The sequence below is a fragment of the Bubalus bubalis genome, chromosome 7 (genome assembly GCF_019923935.1).
Source record: "Bubalus bubalis isolate 160015118507 breed Murrah chromosome 7, NDDB_SH_1, whole genome shotgun sequence".
Taxonomy (NCBI): domain Eukaryota; kingdom Metazoa; phylum Chordata; class Mammalia; order Artiodactyla; family Bovidae; genus Bubalus; species Bubalus bubalis.
In genome coordinates this window covers 36,180,389-36,198,499 of record NC_059163.1, presented here as the reverse complement: position 1 = coordinate 36,198,499, position 18,111 = coordinate 36,180,389, and the positions used below count along the sequence as shown (strand labels likewise).

At 35.1% G+C, this 18,111-nt stretch overlaps 1 protein-coding gene across 11 annotated transcripts in view; it reads right to left on the bottom strand.

The window, feature by feature from the left end:
- Positions 1-18,111, bottom strand: part of EPHA5 (EPH receptor A5) — a 401,719-nt gene that overhangs the window by 312,634 nt on the left and 70,974 nt on the right. For all 11 annotated transcript variants that reach the window (XM_025289995.3, XM_025289991.3, XM_025289994.3 and 8 more), the window contains exon 3: positions 5,801-6,464. In XM_025289995.3, the coding sequence (XP_025145780.1) occupies positions 5,801-6,464 (664 nt within the window). The remainder of the gene's footprint in view (positions 1-5,800; positions 6,465-18,111) is intronic.

Sequence of the window (18,111 nt, the reverse complement as noted above, 5' to 3'; positions counted from 1 at the left end):
CAGGAGCGGAATACCCTACTTAATCTAGTGACTGAGAGGCCAAAGTGAAAATTGATCTGTCGTATCCAACTCTTTGCGAACCCAAGGACTATACAGTCCATGGAATTCTCCAGGCCAGAATACTGGGGTGGGCAGCTGTTCCCTTCTCCAGGGACTCTTCCCAACCCAAGGATCAAACCCATGACTCCTGCACTGCAGGAGAATTCTTTACCATTTGAACCACCAGGGAAGCCAGTAAGCTGGTAAATGTCCTACGGTGAACAGGATCCCCCCAAACAACTAGTATTTGGCCCCAAATACCAATAGTACCAGTGTTTTGAAACCTTGATTCAGGGGGGAAAAAAGCACACTAACATTTTAATATCAAACATAATATTAACATAAAAAGCCATAACATTCAATAGAATTGGTCCAAAATTATTCAAGTGAGGAGGTAAAAAGAAAATCTAGTGCGATACCTGCAAACAGATGAAATGACTTAATCACTTAATTGTCTCAGTGGTGGTTCACAGCAATAGGACAGACAGACACACACACACACACACACACACACACACACACACGGACTCACACACCATTGACACCAATCACTCTGTGATTTCAAAATCACAGTCTTTTGTTAAAATTTTTAAATCAAAATTAGTTTCCTTTTGTTGCATAAAAGAGCATACCAAATAGGACCAAAGTTCAACCCCTTTGATGCTTTTTGGTAACATGTCTAATTAAAAATAACTAGGCTCTCCAATGCATAATTACGTGAACACCTAATACTCTAAATTTCCAGCCAATTTTGTTTCAAACATAAATATGCACCAGAAGTCTGAATGATCGACATACTACTCCCTGCAGTATCTTTACTGTTTCTGAATCAAGGCTCCTTCTTGAGCTCAGTATTTTCACTACATTTCCTCGCTGTGCAATCATTTCCCAGTTGGACAATTAATAAGTGCTTTTTCTCCACAGCCCTTGGCATGTGACCCCCCTTACCCTGTATTTGAGCATGCACTATATACCTTCTTCACTCACTGGTTTTGGCAGTGACCCACAATCTAAATCTCTTTCCTCCATTTGATATAAGTGAAACTATAATTATCTAGGGGTAATTTCAAATTACTACTTCATTCCACTAGCAACTGATGAAGATTAGTGGTCTTGCCTTGCATCTGAGTAAGTCAGCAACATAATCACAAGAGAACTCAGCAGGCAATATTTGATTCATGTGAACTCAATTACTTCTGTCAAACATATTCACTTCAATAAAAAGCAGAAACTTCCAAAGTGGGTTTTTGCTAACAATTTTGTACTCAAAAAAATTTCACATGACTCTTAAGGGAAAAATAGCATGAATTTTCTCAGAAATAATAATAAATAATAAGTATGAAAACATGCTTGTATAAATGGATTCAATATATTATTAGTACCTGAAAATAAAGAATATTTCAAACAAATAAATTTGAATACTTAAGGCAGTTTATTATAGAAAATTCAGGCATACAAGTAAGCCTTCAAAAAATAAATGGACTCTGTATTTTAAGTTGATAACAGAAACCAGCATATACGGTTACCTTGTTAAAAATCAGATAATTATGGAAAACGTAGTTAAATTCTTATAAAGGAAGTTAAATAAGGAGACATGGAGATGATAGATCATGATCTGCTATTGATTAATGGACAGGGACTCCTGAATCACTTCTTGGTTGTCTTCTGGGTTGAAGCCATATGTTAATGAGCTGCCTAGCATTCTGCTTCTTGAAGGTTTAGTTGCTAAGAGACTGTGGGTCAGGTCTATCATGCCCTTGTGTATCAGGTCACATGAAAATGATCTGACAGCAACTACATGGTCACCTCCTAGTAAATCTTAATATATGATAATCATTACAATAGGTTTACTCAACTTTAGCTTCTTATATTTATAGCCTTATTAAATCACAACATATTTTGATTATCAAAGAAACAAAGTAATTAAATGTAAGTATGTAATAAGGCTATATTTATAAATAAACACATTTTAGCATGTGATGCTTTGAAGTCTACAAACTCACTAAGATGACCTCTATAACAGTTAATATATCATATGCCAATCATATATCATTTAATATTTGAAACTTTGAAAATTTGGCCTGAGAATCTTAGGACTAAGTAAAGATTAATTTAAAAGACATCTGTCAATTTTGTGACCAATGATGTTTCCTACAGGTAAGTACAAAGGTAAACAAAATTACTTATTTAAAAATAATAACTTTAACATAGTATTTATAAAATAGATAACTAACTTTTGAACTGTGGTGTTGGAGAAGACTCTTGAGAGTCCCTTGGACTGCAAGGAGATCCAACCAGTTAATCCTAAAGAAAATCAGTCCTGAATATTCACTGGAAGGGCTGATGCTGATGCTGAAACTTCAATACTTTGGCCAAATGATGGGAAGGGCTTACTCATTGGAAAAGACCCTGATGCTGGGAAAGATTGAAGGCAGGAGGATTAGGGGACAACAGAGGATGAGACGGTTGGATGGCATCACTGACTCCATGGACATGAGTTTGAGTAAGCCCCAGGGGTTGGTGATGGACAGGGAAGCCTGGCATGCTGCACTTCCTGGGATTGTAAAGAGTCAAACATAACTGAGCAACTGTACTGAACTGAACTGAGAAAGCTGATAGGAGCAAAGCCATGAAGGATCTTAGGCTATTTTATAAACTTTATTTGAAGGAGACAATTATGTGTGTGTATATATATACATACACATTCGAGTAGAGTTGATTTGCAATGTTGAGTTAGTTTCAGGTATACAACAAAGTGAATTAGTTATTGCATATACATATATATGTGCACTTTTTTAGATTATTTTCCCATACAGGCCATTACAGAGTAGTGAGTAGAGTTTCTTGTGTTATACAGTAGATCCTTATTTCCTTATTAGTTATCCATCTTATATACAATAGTGTGTTTACGTCATACCCAATCTCCCAGTTCATCCTTAAATATTCATAATGTGTGAAACAGCATGATACATAAGTGTACGGTCTTAATTACATAAAAATGGATGCTTAGTTGTGAAAAAACACAAATGAGACCTAGAAGGACATGTCAAACGGTAAGCTGCTTGTGATTATGAATGACTTCATTTTTTGCTTCTTGAGCTTTTTGGTTTCCTATTATGCACATGTTAACTTTTAAGAAATAAATGTTATTTTAAAAACCTTAAAAAAGAAGGAAACTATTGAAGTACTTTAAGTGTCTTGGGAGTAGGCAGGGACTGGGCGGTTGGGTTTGTGAACTACCAGATTTGTATTTTTGTAGAGTGACACACTCACATGGCTCAAAAACCAAAACTATATAAAAAGCTATTCATTATTTAAAAATAAACTTTCCAACAAGATATGCTTACAGATTGGAGGAAAAAGGAAACAGAGAGAAGTGGATGATTTTATGAGAGCTGGGTGGGAAATTTATAAATACCTTGTGAGGTACTGAAACTGGGAAGTGAGCAGGAAGGATATGTCAAGAACGATTCTTAGATTTCTGACCTACCAAGGATATTTCCAAAACAACAAGATCCCCACTTAGAGGTTTGTGGATAGCACATTAAAATTGAAGAAAGAGTTATATTGGAATTTTATATGACACACACACTCATACATTTACATTTGCACATACATATTATGACTAGGTTTAAACACATATGTTTATTTATATGGGACCATCTATGACACCCTAATTTTCCAAGACAAACCTTCAACATTTATTTATTCACTCAGTAAATTATTTACAGAATAAATGTTTGACATTCCTCATAGAATGGCCACATATCATTGGTACATGGGAAAATATCAAGAGGCACTATTCACACAGACTACATTGTGTAGAACATCTTCTGGGGCTGTGCAGTCTACTGCCTTCATGACCCCACTGCCTTCGTTCTTCCTACCACAGTAGGGTAATAAGCACATTAAGACAGAATCCAGTTGAGTGAAATTTCTACCAAGTGGCCTCTCCTTTTTCTCTCAGGCCTCTACTCCTCAACTACTAAGAGTATGAGAGGAGAAAGATGCAGTGGATGCATGCACTAAAAGCATCCTGTCAGAATACTACTTCACCCAGGTATTTTCATGATAAGCACCTGCAGAATATTTTAATCCCAGCAACAGTAAAAAAGTATCCTTTGAATGCAAAGGTCCTTTATACCATGTACCAATCTGGATGAAGACAAAGGTCAATGTGTTCTGAACTAAAGTTAAGACATATCATTCACAAAAATGATATAAATAGATAATCAAACAGAGCATGCTGCCTTATAATACTGGTAAACAAATTCTTAGAAATAATTAGATTTTGTAAGCATTTTAGGGAAAACAAGGCAATGTATTCAATGGATTATGTTTAACTCCCACTGCTGATTCTACAGTTACATATATCTTCACCCATGCCAAGAAGGTTGCTCAAAAAGAGAAGTGAAGGTAATGTTAGTTAAAACTTTCCTTTAAATTCAACCCTAAATAAAATCTGATTAATTTCCTTGACAAACGTAAAGACATATCTGAAACATAATTTTTACTTAATAAAACTTTATATATAAAGGAATAGCGAGCTGTAGATTACATGGAGAAATAATCATGCACTTAATTGTAGACAGTATACACACATGAAGTGATACAAATGTGGTGCAATGCATTTCTAGAGATAAATAAGCAACATCAGTATGATTTACAGATTAGTGTTGTTTCCCCGGATCTACAGTCAGTCAAGCCTGAAGAAACCTGAGCAAGGGTGATCCACATTACATACTGAATTTAGAAAATAAATTGTACCTGAAGCTACCAATGGGCATAGGGGACTTCTCGGTATTTGGTTTTCTCTTCAGTTAAGACACGTTAACTCTCATTACCTATTTGGTATGTGCATATCATGGTGAAAACAAGTTTGGGTTCATAAGGGTTAATTTTTTCCCTATAAGGAAAATGTGTTTTCTTCCTCATAAGCTGTTCTTGACTTTGACATAAAGTACTATCCTGTTTCATGAAGCCACTGAGAAAGATCCAAGTTTTAAAGGGCAAGTCACCACACTGTGGACAAAATAAGAGTTTTTTCAAATGAAAAAGAAGCATGCATGATCAAGTTTCAATTTAAAAGAAAAATTAAAACAGAAAAAATAATCCAAGTGCAAACTGCTTTGAAATGATCTTTCTGTATTGGTTCTATCTCCAAACAGTTACTTTCTTGGGCACTATTTATTATGCATTTAAAGTTAACCTGTACATTTTTAAAAGCAAGTATGTAATAGCTATTATATGCACACAACATGGTAAACTAAGTCCTGTCACCTTCCACATATGTCCAAAGAAGTTCATATGGCAGAACTTATACCTAAAGAATCTTTAAAAGGCAGTTAAAAGCATGCCAAGTCTCATCAAAGTTTACATTTGAATTTCATATAACAAGAGTATTATTTTTCTCTTCAGAGAGACAGAGTCATGATAGAGTAGCAGATAAACAAAGAAATATCCTCTGATGTGAGTTGTTCAAAAATAAAATTTCTGAAAGCAAAATGAATATGAAATACTACACTGCAAGTAAGACACTCTCTGAGTACTAATTATGTATATCCAGTAGAATATAACTTCAAATCTTTCATCATTGCCAGAAGTTTTAAAATTCTGAGAGGAGAGAAATCAAACTTGAAGAGAAATAATCTCCATAAATTAGCAAAGTAAAAGGTCATTTGCTCATAATCACTGGAAGATATACATATACATGATCCAAGGGAAGCAGACAGCCCCTGCAGATCCACAGGCAAACTCTTACCTTGACAGGTGCCGTTTTTCTCTTCGTATCCTGCCTTGCACATGCATTTCCCAATGGGTACCAGCCACTCCCCTTCAGCACTGCAGTGCATTTTGGGTGGTTCGTCTGTCACAGAATGGTTGACACAGGAGCCTGCCACTTCAAGTAACTGTGAAGAATCAGCTCCAGTAATTGTGTCAGGGAAGACAGCTAAATGTCGTACCACAGAAGGACATTTTTTATAGTACACTCGCACTGAAACAAGAGCAATGCAAGCACCCACATCTTGAAAAGCGAGATAAAATCCCTTTTTGCTTAGAGGCCCTACATCTCTGACCTCTGTGTTCAGTTTCATGACACGGTCACCAAGATCAAGTTCTGTAAAGCTTTCATCGGCAGCAATGGTATCAATTTTGATGTACTGGTTTTCCTTGATGTTTCTCCCATTCTCGTGATCTGACTCAAAGTAATACATGTTGAAAGTCTCCTTACAGGTCCCCAGCCCTCCAGGAAGACTGTTGCAGTCCCGCAGAGTAAATTTGAGTTCTATGAAGATTCTGGAAGCACCTTCATTGGAGATCCAACTGGTCAAAAGCCAGTTATTCTGGTTCTGTTCCATAACTTTGCATACTTGGTATGTGTGGATAGGGGCATAATTTTCATCAACTTCACCAATCTCTTCCCACTGTAGAATATAAAATAGAAAAACAAAAAAGTAAAAAGATGATTAGAAAATAACCAGCGAAATAAAAGAAAATTAATTCAGATGTAAAATTTCTGTAGCCTCAATATACAGTATTGAGAGAAGGAGATATACAATAAAAATTAAAAAAAATAATTTCCCTTTTCAAATTAAATTAATCCACAATATATTAGTCATTGTCTCGAATGTAACTCAGGTGTGAACACATGTGAATGATATTCTCCAGAAAAATTCATGCATTTCAGAGTAAAAATAAAATTCAATGTGGGATATGATTAACAAGAAGCAGTGAGGGAAATATGCATATTTGGAAGAAAGTTTGTAGAAAAGGAAATATAATTTTTTAAAACCATAACAATGAGAAAAAAGCAGCAAATGAAGAAAAGAAGGGAGAAAAACATGACTGAATCCACATTCAACTCTCAAACAACACAACAACGTAATAAAACTTGAAAGAATATTCATTAGCTTAAAATAGTTTATTTCATTCAACCGATCAGATAGGACTCTTTTAAAAACTGTGTTGAAAGTCGTTTAGCCATGTCTGATTCTTTGCGACCCCATGTGGAATTCTCCAGGCCAGAATACTGGAGTGGGTAGCCATTCCCTTCTCCAGGGATCGAACCCAGGTCTCCCACACTGCAGGTGGATTCTTTACCAACTGAGCCAAGGAAGCCCAAGAATACTGAAGACAGTAGACTATCCCTTCTCCAGCAGATATTTCCAACCCAGGAATGGAACCCAGGTCTCCTGCATTGCAGGCGGATTCTTTAAAAACTGAGGTACCAGAGAGTGAAGTCGAAGTGAAGTCGCTCAAGTTATTTCTGACTCTTTGTGACCCCATGGACTACAGCCTACAAGGCTCCTCTGGCAATGGTATTTTCCAGGCAAAAGTACTGGAGTGGATTGCCATTTCCTTCTCCAGGGGATCTTCCCCACCCAGGGATCAAACCCGGTCTCCCACATTGCAGGCAGATGCTTTACTGCCTGAGCCACCAGGTAAACTTCAAGGTACGAGGGAAACTCCCCAAATTGTGTTACGAAGGGTTTAATCATACATGTACCCACAAATATAAACCTAGAGACAGAAAGAAAATAGAGATATACAAATTATAGACTAGTAATACAGAGAACCTCATCATTTCAAATACTAAGTGACTTTTTGTTATACATAACCTGAGAACGCATTAATTCTTTCTTACTAACCCTTATTTTATGCACAATGATCTTAAAAGTTATGAATATATATAGGATATAGAAAAATTAAGTACGATTTATATAGCTTTCAAAATACTATTCAGTCAAATAAGAGATCTAAACCTCTCTCTCCTAGCAAACTATCAACACTACAGTTTTGAGAATGTCACTGTACCATACCACATTTTATACAGTGTAAGTCAGATTTTTATTCTTCATAAAGATGTTATTATAACAAAATATTTTAAACCTGTCTAGAATCTGTGGGAATAAAAGTACATGCAATTTTGTTTTAAATCTTTAAAAATTATCCTGAAACACACAGAGCAATGAAACCGTACATACTGATTTTCAATAAATCCAAAATGTGATTTCAGACATTAAGTATTATAGATAATAAACTTCATAGAACCTCATTTCTTTAGACATGAAATTAAATGGAGCATTATTGCTTGATTCTGTTCAACTGACACAGATGTGAAAAATTGCATCACAAGGGATGCACATAAATCGTATACCTTAGATGGCTACTCTCAGAATTCTAGCTGCCATCAGAAAGACAGAAGTAAAAGGTGTTAATGAGGGAAAACTGATGAGCTCATTCAAATCACAAGACAGACATCAAGACTGTATCTTTCCTAACAACATTTACGTTAGAGGGTTACATGAAACCTTAGTTCATTCATTTAATCTCACTTTTGCCCCCTCTCAAAATGTATATAAATTGTATTTTGCCTCTGATTTTCTAATCAGCTTTGTCTCTCATTAAACTACTTACAGTTTCTTCATGAAGCCATCCAGATATCAATGTTATTTATTATAAATGGTTACTAAATCCCATGCTTAATATTTCATGGAAAAAAGCATCTCAACTAACCAAATGAAAATAACAAAAGTGATTCATTTATTGTAAGAAGATTAAATGTATTTCCTTTGAATTAATAAATCAGAAAAGAGCATCAAAAAAAGCTCTTCCCTGAAAAAGGAAAACCAAAATGCCACATTATCTCTGTTTTAGATTCTCTTATTTCTTAAGAGTTCTACAGTGCAAATAACAAACATATTTCTAATCCCTGGCCTTGAATCATTTATAAAAGACCTATTTCTGCATCTTATAGTCCAACAGGGCCCTGCTAGCAAGTCAAAAGAACTGGACAAATAAAAGGAATAGTAGCATTTTGCAAGATAATAAGGCAAGAAATTAACAGTCTTTGTCTGTACCAAGTCCAAGGTACCACAAATATTATTAAAAATGCAAGCCAAGCAGCACTTGACAAGACAGCTTAATAGGTACTGCTTTGGGTGATAATTTCTAAGTATGTGCTTAAGTATGTTACTCCTCTGAATATTCTCAATTAAGAAGAGAAAAACTGTAATTTTCTTTGATGTTATAATATATCATGGTGGGATTTTATTTATCTTTCTTTTTAAGTGTCCAAAATATAAATGAAGGCTCACATTTTCTATTTCTAATGAATAAATAGGAGTAATTTCTTTTAAATAATTATGGCCATAAGCCATTCAGAGACTCAAAAAGTTAATATAGATGCATTTTCAATAAATAGCTGCTCCTGTCTAGACAAATACACTAAGAAACAAACAAAAATATTTCCTTTATTTTAGATTGGCTAGCTGAAATAAAATGCTGAATTCTTTGAAGTTGTCTTCCCTTTTAATACAAAGAAGACATCTTGCTATCCTCAGCAAATATCTTATTTACAAAGAAGAAACAAGTGGATGAAGAGAAAGTAACACTCTTCGAGAACATAAGATCACAACAGGTATATTCCCAGACACTTTTGCAAATGTCATGTCAATGAACTACCATATTTAAAGAAGAGTATAGACAGAAAATGCAATATTTTCAGTGTAATTTTGTTGGAATTCCTGTTTCCATAGCATAATAAAAGTATTTGTTGATTACTGTAAGTGAGGTGCCTGGGCAGTTTGGACACGTCGTCATTGCACATAATTTAGTGGATTTAGTTCTGTTCTTCAGGTCCTGCTACTCCTCAAACCCCACCCTCTAAGCCTAGACTTTTCTCTGTGTTTGCTTTCTCCTCATTCCTATTTCTTTGACTTATATTAAAGAACTGATTACACACCCAGCTTGAGCTGGCTTAATTTCTCTCTCAAACTCTTGGGCTTGCTTCTTTCCCCACTGGCCACTGAAAACAAATCAGTTTCATTCTAATCCCATGTTTGGCCAGGCATCAAAATTCAGCCACATTTATCAGAGAAGTGGAAAAGAAAAAGGACTGGTTTTCATATCCATATTTGTATCATGGAGTTACCAACTTTTCCTATGCAAGCTATTAAGAGCTGTTTTCTCCCTGCCTGCTTCTCACAGCCCTATTTGATTTCTTCCCCCAAGCTTGTAGTATCTCTTATATTGTTAGCATTTATTTCATTTCCAAGCCCCTTGCCTGTACAACACCTTGTGTGCATTCACAGTTTAAAACAGTGACTCAGGACACTTAGCCTAGATTAAGTCTCCCCTTATATTATGTCCCCAAATACACATGAAGAATCATCAAGTGAACAGAGTCATTTTGACCTTTCAGGTTATGGGGAGGCTTGGTATTTAGTTCTGTTTTCATTATTGTGTGTTTATATGTTTCTACATAGAGATTAATTTACTGAGGCTAAAGTACAGTGATCAGAAACACTGTAGCAGAGGCCTGCATATACATACTTAACTGGTCTTGTATAAAGAAAAGATTATCAGCCTGAAGTCCTAGAATTAGTCCCAGCCTTTACAGTATCTAGATGCATAAACCAAGAATTAAGCACTGGTATACTGGTTACATTGGAGAAGGCAATGGCACCCCACTCCAGTACTCTTGCCTGGAAAATCCCATGGATGGAGGAGCCTGGAAGGCTGCAGTCCATGGGGTCGCTGAGGGTTGGACACGACTGAGCGACTTCACTTTCACTTTTCACTTTCATGCATTGGAGAAGGAAATGGCCAACCCACTCCAGTGTTCTTGCCTGGAGAATCCCAGGGACGGGGGAGCCTGGTGGGCTGACGTCTATGGGGTCACACAGAGTCGGACACGACTGAAGTGACTTAGCAGTAGCAGCATACTGGTTACATAATCTAGAATGAGAATTGAAACTCTCTATCCCAGTCATCTAATATCCAATATAAAACATCATAAGTGGCCTTAAAAGATCTACTTCCATTGTTTACTTTAGAAATGAGAAAAATTCAAGACCATATATTCTCAAGCTCACAAAATACCACCTGAGCATCTCCTCTGTCCATCCCCTGTCCGTGCCTCTGCCTTCTTATTAGCATGTCTGTCCATGAAGCCTGAATTTGTGTGTGAGATACCTTGATTCACTACACTACTTTTACTCCACTCTGTTGAAACTAAATTCACATTTTCTTTCAGACATGATTTAACCATGACTAATTCTTTTTCTTCCTTTCTCCCTTCTATATTTCCTCTCTTTCTCTCTCTCTATATTAATACTGTGAAACAGATACGAAAGTAAAAACATAATTCTCTTTTTCTCTACTATACCTCAGAATCTGATACCATAAGACACAGGGTAGGAAACTCAGTAAATATTTTATAATGAATGAATTAATATCAAACATATATATTCCTCCTAAGTTCAGAGATATGTTAATATGAAATTTGAAATAATTCAAACATGGTAAATAAATGATTATATGATTTGCTTTTTGTTTTACTTTGAACAAAAATAAATTTTGGTCTCTGTAAATTGTCTGAACTTTATAAATTTAAATAAAGGAATGTTTATAAGCTCATATTTTTGAAAGTTAGTCTTCAGTGAAAACGTCTAGGAATTTAAGACATTATTTTTATTCTAATCATACAACTACTTTCAGTTTAGTCTTGCATATTAACCTGTAGAACTAGCTTTCTTTAGCATTAAATTTTCCCAGTTATAACTTAAGAGCTTAGTATAGATTAATTACTTTTAGTATAAAATGTTTTAACATATTCAGTTTTTATTTTTCACTCACTAACCTTTTTCATTATTCTATACAGATTAAAAGCCTAGGAGGTAGCATATCAGTTACTGGCACTGTACCTTCTTTCCTTTTCAGTCAAACAATATTACGACCATCTTAATCATTTTATTTGGCAGAGCAATGTTAAAACATAGCTATGGGTCAACTTCTTCCAGCTTTACTCTGCAATGTCCAAGGCATAACTTTGCAACAAGACCTTGTTTATCACATAAATGCTTCTTTGAATATAGTGTTAACTGTCCTAAAACTCAGCACTCAAAAAACTAATCTTGTCCCATCGATTTATGGCAAGTAGATGGGAAAACAGTGGAAACAGTGGCAGACTTTATTTTGAGAGGCTCCAAAATCACTGCAGATCGTGATCACAGCCATGAAATTAAAAGACACTCACTCATTGGAAGAAAAGCCATGACCAAACTAGACAGCATATTAAAAGCAGAGATATTACTTTGCCAGCAAAGGTCCATCTAGTCAAAACTATGGTTTTTCCAGTAGTCATGTATGGATGTAAGTGTTGGACTATAAAGAAAGTTGAGTGCTGAAGAATTGATGCTTTTGAACTGTGGTGTTGGAGAAGACTCTTGAGCGTGCCTCGGACTGCAAAGAGATCCAACTAGTCCATCCTAAAGGAAACTGATCCTGAATATTCATTGGAAGGACTGATGCTGAGGCTGAAACTCCAATACTTTGGTCACCTGATGCGGAGAGCTGACTCACTGGAAAAGACCCTGATGCTGAGAAAGATTGAAGGTGGGAGGAAAAGGAGATGACAGAGGATGAGATGGTTGGATGGCATCACTGAATCAATGGATGAGTTTGAGTAAGCTCCGTGAGTTGGTAATAGACAGGGAAGCCTGGCGTGCAGCAGTCCATGAGGTCACAAAGAGTCAGACACGCCTGAGCGACTGAACTGAACTGTCCATTATGCCTTAATATCACAACATTCTGTACAATGCACTTGAAATGCTCCATGAGAAATTAATTCTAGGCTTCTCATTTTCTTCAAAAAACTGTTAGATATCATTTATTATTTTTTCTTTGTATGTGCAGTATGTTTGCTAACATCACTGAAGATATCCTGGACTCATATTACTAATTAACTGCTGCTTTTAAAACAGTAGCACCTATCCAAGATCTTAGAAAGTGCCTGGGAAATGGTTTGACTCTGTGCTCAAATTCAGAATTCTGGCATTTTACCCCTTTTAACTAGTGATCAACACATTCCAATTGCTACTGCATCATAAGTTTACCTAAAGTTTAGAATTTATGGAAGCTTCCTGCTCTTTCAAAACTTAGATGAAATACCACATGAAAAATCAGAAATTTCAAACAAACCAGAGATTTTTTGTTTCTCTATGTTTTGATAATAATTTATACTTTTAATATCAGATTTTTTAATTATTGCATTTTTTCAATTTTGCTATACTGATTAAAATTAGGTAAAATATACTCAAGTAAGAAAATAAATGAATTGCTTACTTTCTCATTTTCTTATTTCCTCAGTTTCTCATTATGATAAATGATTACTAATATATTTCCTGGGCTTCCCTGGTGCCTCAGTGGTAAATAATCCACCTGCCAATGTAGGAGACACAGATTCAATGGGTCAGGAAGGTCCCCTGGAGAAGGAAATGGCAACCCATTCCAGTATTCTTGCTGGGAAATCCCAAGGACAGAGAAGCCTTGTGGGCCACAGTCCATGGGGCCACAAAAGTGTCGGACATGACTTAGCAACTAAACAACAAAAAATATTATTCCTCATAACATTTTATTAGACTTGCTATGCTTATATAAAATCATTACGTTTTTCCTTCCTGTTGGATGTACAACTGAGCTCATTTGTCTCTGTGTGCATGCAGACATCTGCCACTACCTAATACATTCAACCCAGGACATTTCTTCTGAGAGAAAATAGGATAGAAAAGTCCTCACAGAATAGGAGACTTAGGATCATTATTAATGGTAAAAAAAAAAGTTGAGAATCCTATTATTGTTGGGACAGACTTTTTTGTCTGTTCTTACTACCTCTGATGTGTTACCGTCCACTAGAAGCCATTCATCATTAAAGAGAAACACTGTATTATTAAGACCAGTGCATGCTGGACACGCATATGAGTCCCTAAGCCTCCTGCCTGTCCAGTGGCTGCCCAAATGCTTAAACAGTGAGAGTCAAGTAGAAAACCAAATTTTTACTTGGGAGATAACACAATGCTTTAAAAGAAACTTTATTATAATTCAAAGATAATCATGGAACGTGTGAAAACCTCAAAGCTATATTATAATATAGGAACAACAGATCAGAGCTACAGCTAGTGAACCTACATTTGAGAATATTAATTTTCTCATTATGCACTGTATACATGACATAATCATACAGAACACAACCACATCATTTTTCAGAGAAGTAAACAGATCTAGAGAGAGTGATATGTTTTTAGTGCCAAATTAACGTCTCAGATCAGAGCTCTCTGATATTAATTTTTTCTCTTTTAGAAGGGTTAAAATTCTAATGTATAAAATATAGTGGCACATGAAGTAATACTAACCATTATAAGAGAAAATTTTTCATTACCTGATGAACCAGGTATTTACATTTTCATAACATAAAACTGTGGGCCTTTGTTGTGGAATTCTAGCATCCATCCTTCCCTGCTCAGTTTAGTGAGTTTTTTATCAAGACAACACAAGTCCATTTAGCACCGAAACATCTCAGTTTTTATGCATAATCACCAGGACAAGATGGTTTTAAAAGAAAGATATTTGTAGCATTAGTTTCTGTTTCAGAAATTAAATCTAAAAGCTATGGCTTTTTAGTAAAATAAATATGACAAAATGTATCAACTTTTAGTGAAAATCATTTGAATCAATAATCTTGTTACATTTCCTCAATAATATGTTAGTGGAAAAAAGATTGCATCAAATAGGTGTTTTTGTTGTTTAAAACATCTTTAAAATTCATGAGTATGAAATAGCAATATTGCTAGAAATGACTCAATTAATTTTCTATGTATGAAATAAAGCTGTAGTCAATTACTTTATTGCCCACAGAATAGTACAAATATTTATGGGCTCAAATTCAATTTGTGAAACAAAATCACTTGAGAAAGATAGAGTTGAAAACTTTCAAGTTTATATGGATATTTTCAGATGGAAATTTATAGACAATTGAGCATCTGTCTACTACACTAAATAAGAATCATGAAGAGATTTTTTTTTCACCTGGAAAAACAATTCGTATTTTTTCTAATGTTGCAGTCAGCTTTTTTTTTTCAAAAAGGAAAGAAAACATATGGATTCTTTCTTCATTTATTTTTTTTAAGTTTTTTTTAACATGGATCGTTTTTAAAGTCTTTGCTGAATTTGTTACAATATTGCTTCTGTTTTATGCTTTTTGGCCACAAGGCATGTGGGATTTAACTCCCCAACCAGGAATCAAACCTGCTCTCTGTACTAGAAGGTGAAGTCTTAACCACTGGACCGCCAGACAAGTCCCCCTTCATTTATTCTTTAAAAAATATCCAAATGCACAAGAAATGAATTAGAGATTGGAAAAAGCAAAAGCAAAATATCAGATAATTATTCACAGAGAAGTTTATCACTTAAACAAAAAGGTATTTCTTATAAAATACTGTAATGAATATTATCTAAAAACAAAAAAGAAAAAGTATATATCATGACTGCTTCTATATTTGTCATTCTAGTTTTAAGAAGATATATATTGAACAGTTTCACATTAAATAACATAATAAAAGATATCTGAATACCTCATTTATATTTGGCTTTTTTCTTGAAAAATCTACTTACAAAAACAAATTCAAATGTCACTTGGTCAATATAATTTTAAAAGGCAGAATGAGATTAGTGAATATGTATGCCCCAAATTAGCAAATTAATAAACTCAATTAAAATCTCCCATCAAATATGGCATGTTTGTGATTACGTGCCATGTAAAATTTTTTAAAAAGCTGCTAGAAATGGATTTATAAGCCACTGATCTAGTTTAGCTCCATTTTATACAATATATTGAGACACTTCCATTTTTATGTGATAGTATCTTGCTGCTGCTGCTGCTGCTGCGGCTGCTAAGTCACTTCAGTCGTGTCGGACTCTGTGCGACCCCATAGATGGCAGCCCACCAGGCTCCCCCCTCCTTGGGATTCTCCAGGCAAGGACACTGGAGTGGGTTGCCATTTCCTTCTCCAATGCATGAAAGTGAAAAGTGAAAGTGAAGTCGCTCAGTCCTGTCTGACTCTTAGTGACCCCATGGACTGCAGCCCACCAGGCTCCTCTGTCCATGGGATTTTCCAGGCAAGAGTACTGGAGTGGGTTGCCATTGCCTTCTCTAGAGAGTATCTTACCCTGTATATTTTCTGTCCTGTTACACCAAGAAATAGTCCAAAATTGGATAACTTGTAAAACTGTAGTAATATAAATAATCTTTTGTGTACTCTTGCATAAGTTCACCTAGTCTGTGAGTTCATATCTTTACAAAAAGATGACTGTGATCTCAGTTTACAAACTTGCATTAGTGACAGTGGTACACATTTACCACGGAGATCTTAAGATCTAAGGAGTCATATGTTTCTCCTGTGTTTCAGGGTTTCACGGTGGACACACACACACGGACACTGATACAGACACTCACACACAGACTCACAATGAAGAATTCCTTCCTGACAGTCATTATGAGATGTTAGAGAATGGTCCTCCAAGTGTTATTTAAATATACATGTTCTCAATAACACTTAATATTTTAGAGTGGCATTACTATTCTCTTCAATATAAATACTGTCCTGTTATAGACAGCTAAATATTCTATGGGGATGCCTTCTTTTTGAAGCAATATGAAAGTTTAGGTAAATGAGGAAAAAAACTGTTTCACTTGGGATTCAGTTTAATGAAAATAGATTAACCTTTGGTGCATTTGATGTTGTAGGCAAAAAGGATACAATATACACTCACTATTCTGGCAAAAAAAAAAAATTTAAAAAAAGGAAATAAGATTTCAGTAAACCATTTGCAACACTGGATGATTTATCCAGCCTAAAACATATACCAGAAAACATAACATTGTCTGTGGTCCTGGTCTTTATGCCACCCTCATTTTTCAATAGATATTACATTTCTGGTGCAGGCTTTACAAACAGCACCCATAATCAACTCCATGTCTCACATTAATCATGTTCTTGTAATCACTGGCTATTCAACACAAATCTCCATCTCAGTTTTTGTTGGGAAACAGCCACATTGGAGCTTTGAGTTTATTCAAGTTTAAGTGATTATATTGCCATTATACGGATTAAAGTTCACAGCGTCCACTTGCCACAGTCGGATTAAGGATGCTGTAGAAATGGAAGGTGTCTATAGTTACTTTACTGTACAGTCAGAAGCTGGAGCTTCCATATGGAACAGCTTTATTTTTCAGAACTCCAGGGCTGCTCTCTGTGAGGTGGAAGTAAAAGAAGAAACAGCCATGAATCTACTGAAATGTATTTGTTGGGTCTTTTCTGGCCAAAACTCTTCTGTCAACAAAAAACAGCTACTTAAGTAGAAGTATGCACCTTATTAAAAACTTAATATGAAAATTTTAAGTGTCTCTTGATAGTCCTAAAATGACAATTCCAATTTTTTAGTGTTCATTTTTACATGTTTTTGATCATTAGCTTAACACAAATTTAACTCTGGCCTACATTAAACTATAGAGTTGTTATTAATATAACAGGATTTACTAGTTGAAGATAATGACTGACATACTTATAGAAATTTTCTATCAACTCAATGTAAATATTTTATTGTATTTTATTAATGAATTTTTAATTTGAGAATTACTGTGAAATGGATTTTTCTGAGAATGCTAAGAATTCCAGACAATTTCTGTAAAAACCTTTAAAGCATTAGTGAAATTACAGCAAAAGGAAAGATAAATTTTATATTTGCTCTTCCTACTTAGGTCTTCTGCCAGTATTTTTCCTGTATCTTCTTATATTAACCATTAATCATCTTGAGGCCTTTTTCCCTAGGTTAGTACCCACAAATGAGAACAGTGAAATTAATTTTGCACTAGGGTTTTAATCTTAAAATTAAACCAAGTTTTTAATTGCTTTTTCTCTCCTTATCAACAAAATCCCTTTTGCCAGTATACAAGTAAGAGGAAACATAAATGTGGAAATACAGACATCAGGTAAGTCTAGTTATAGTACAGAAATATAAATTTTCTATAAAGAACTATATTAATTAAATTTAGAATTATAGCCTAAAGGATCTTATTAATATTTGAGACTTCAATATCTACTTATCAGATCAGATCAGATCAGATAAGTCACTCAGTCGTGTCTGATTCTTTGCGACCCCATGAATTGCAGCACGCCAGGCCTCCCTGTCCATCACAAACTCCCGGAGTTCACTCAGACTCACGTCCATCGA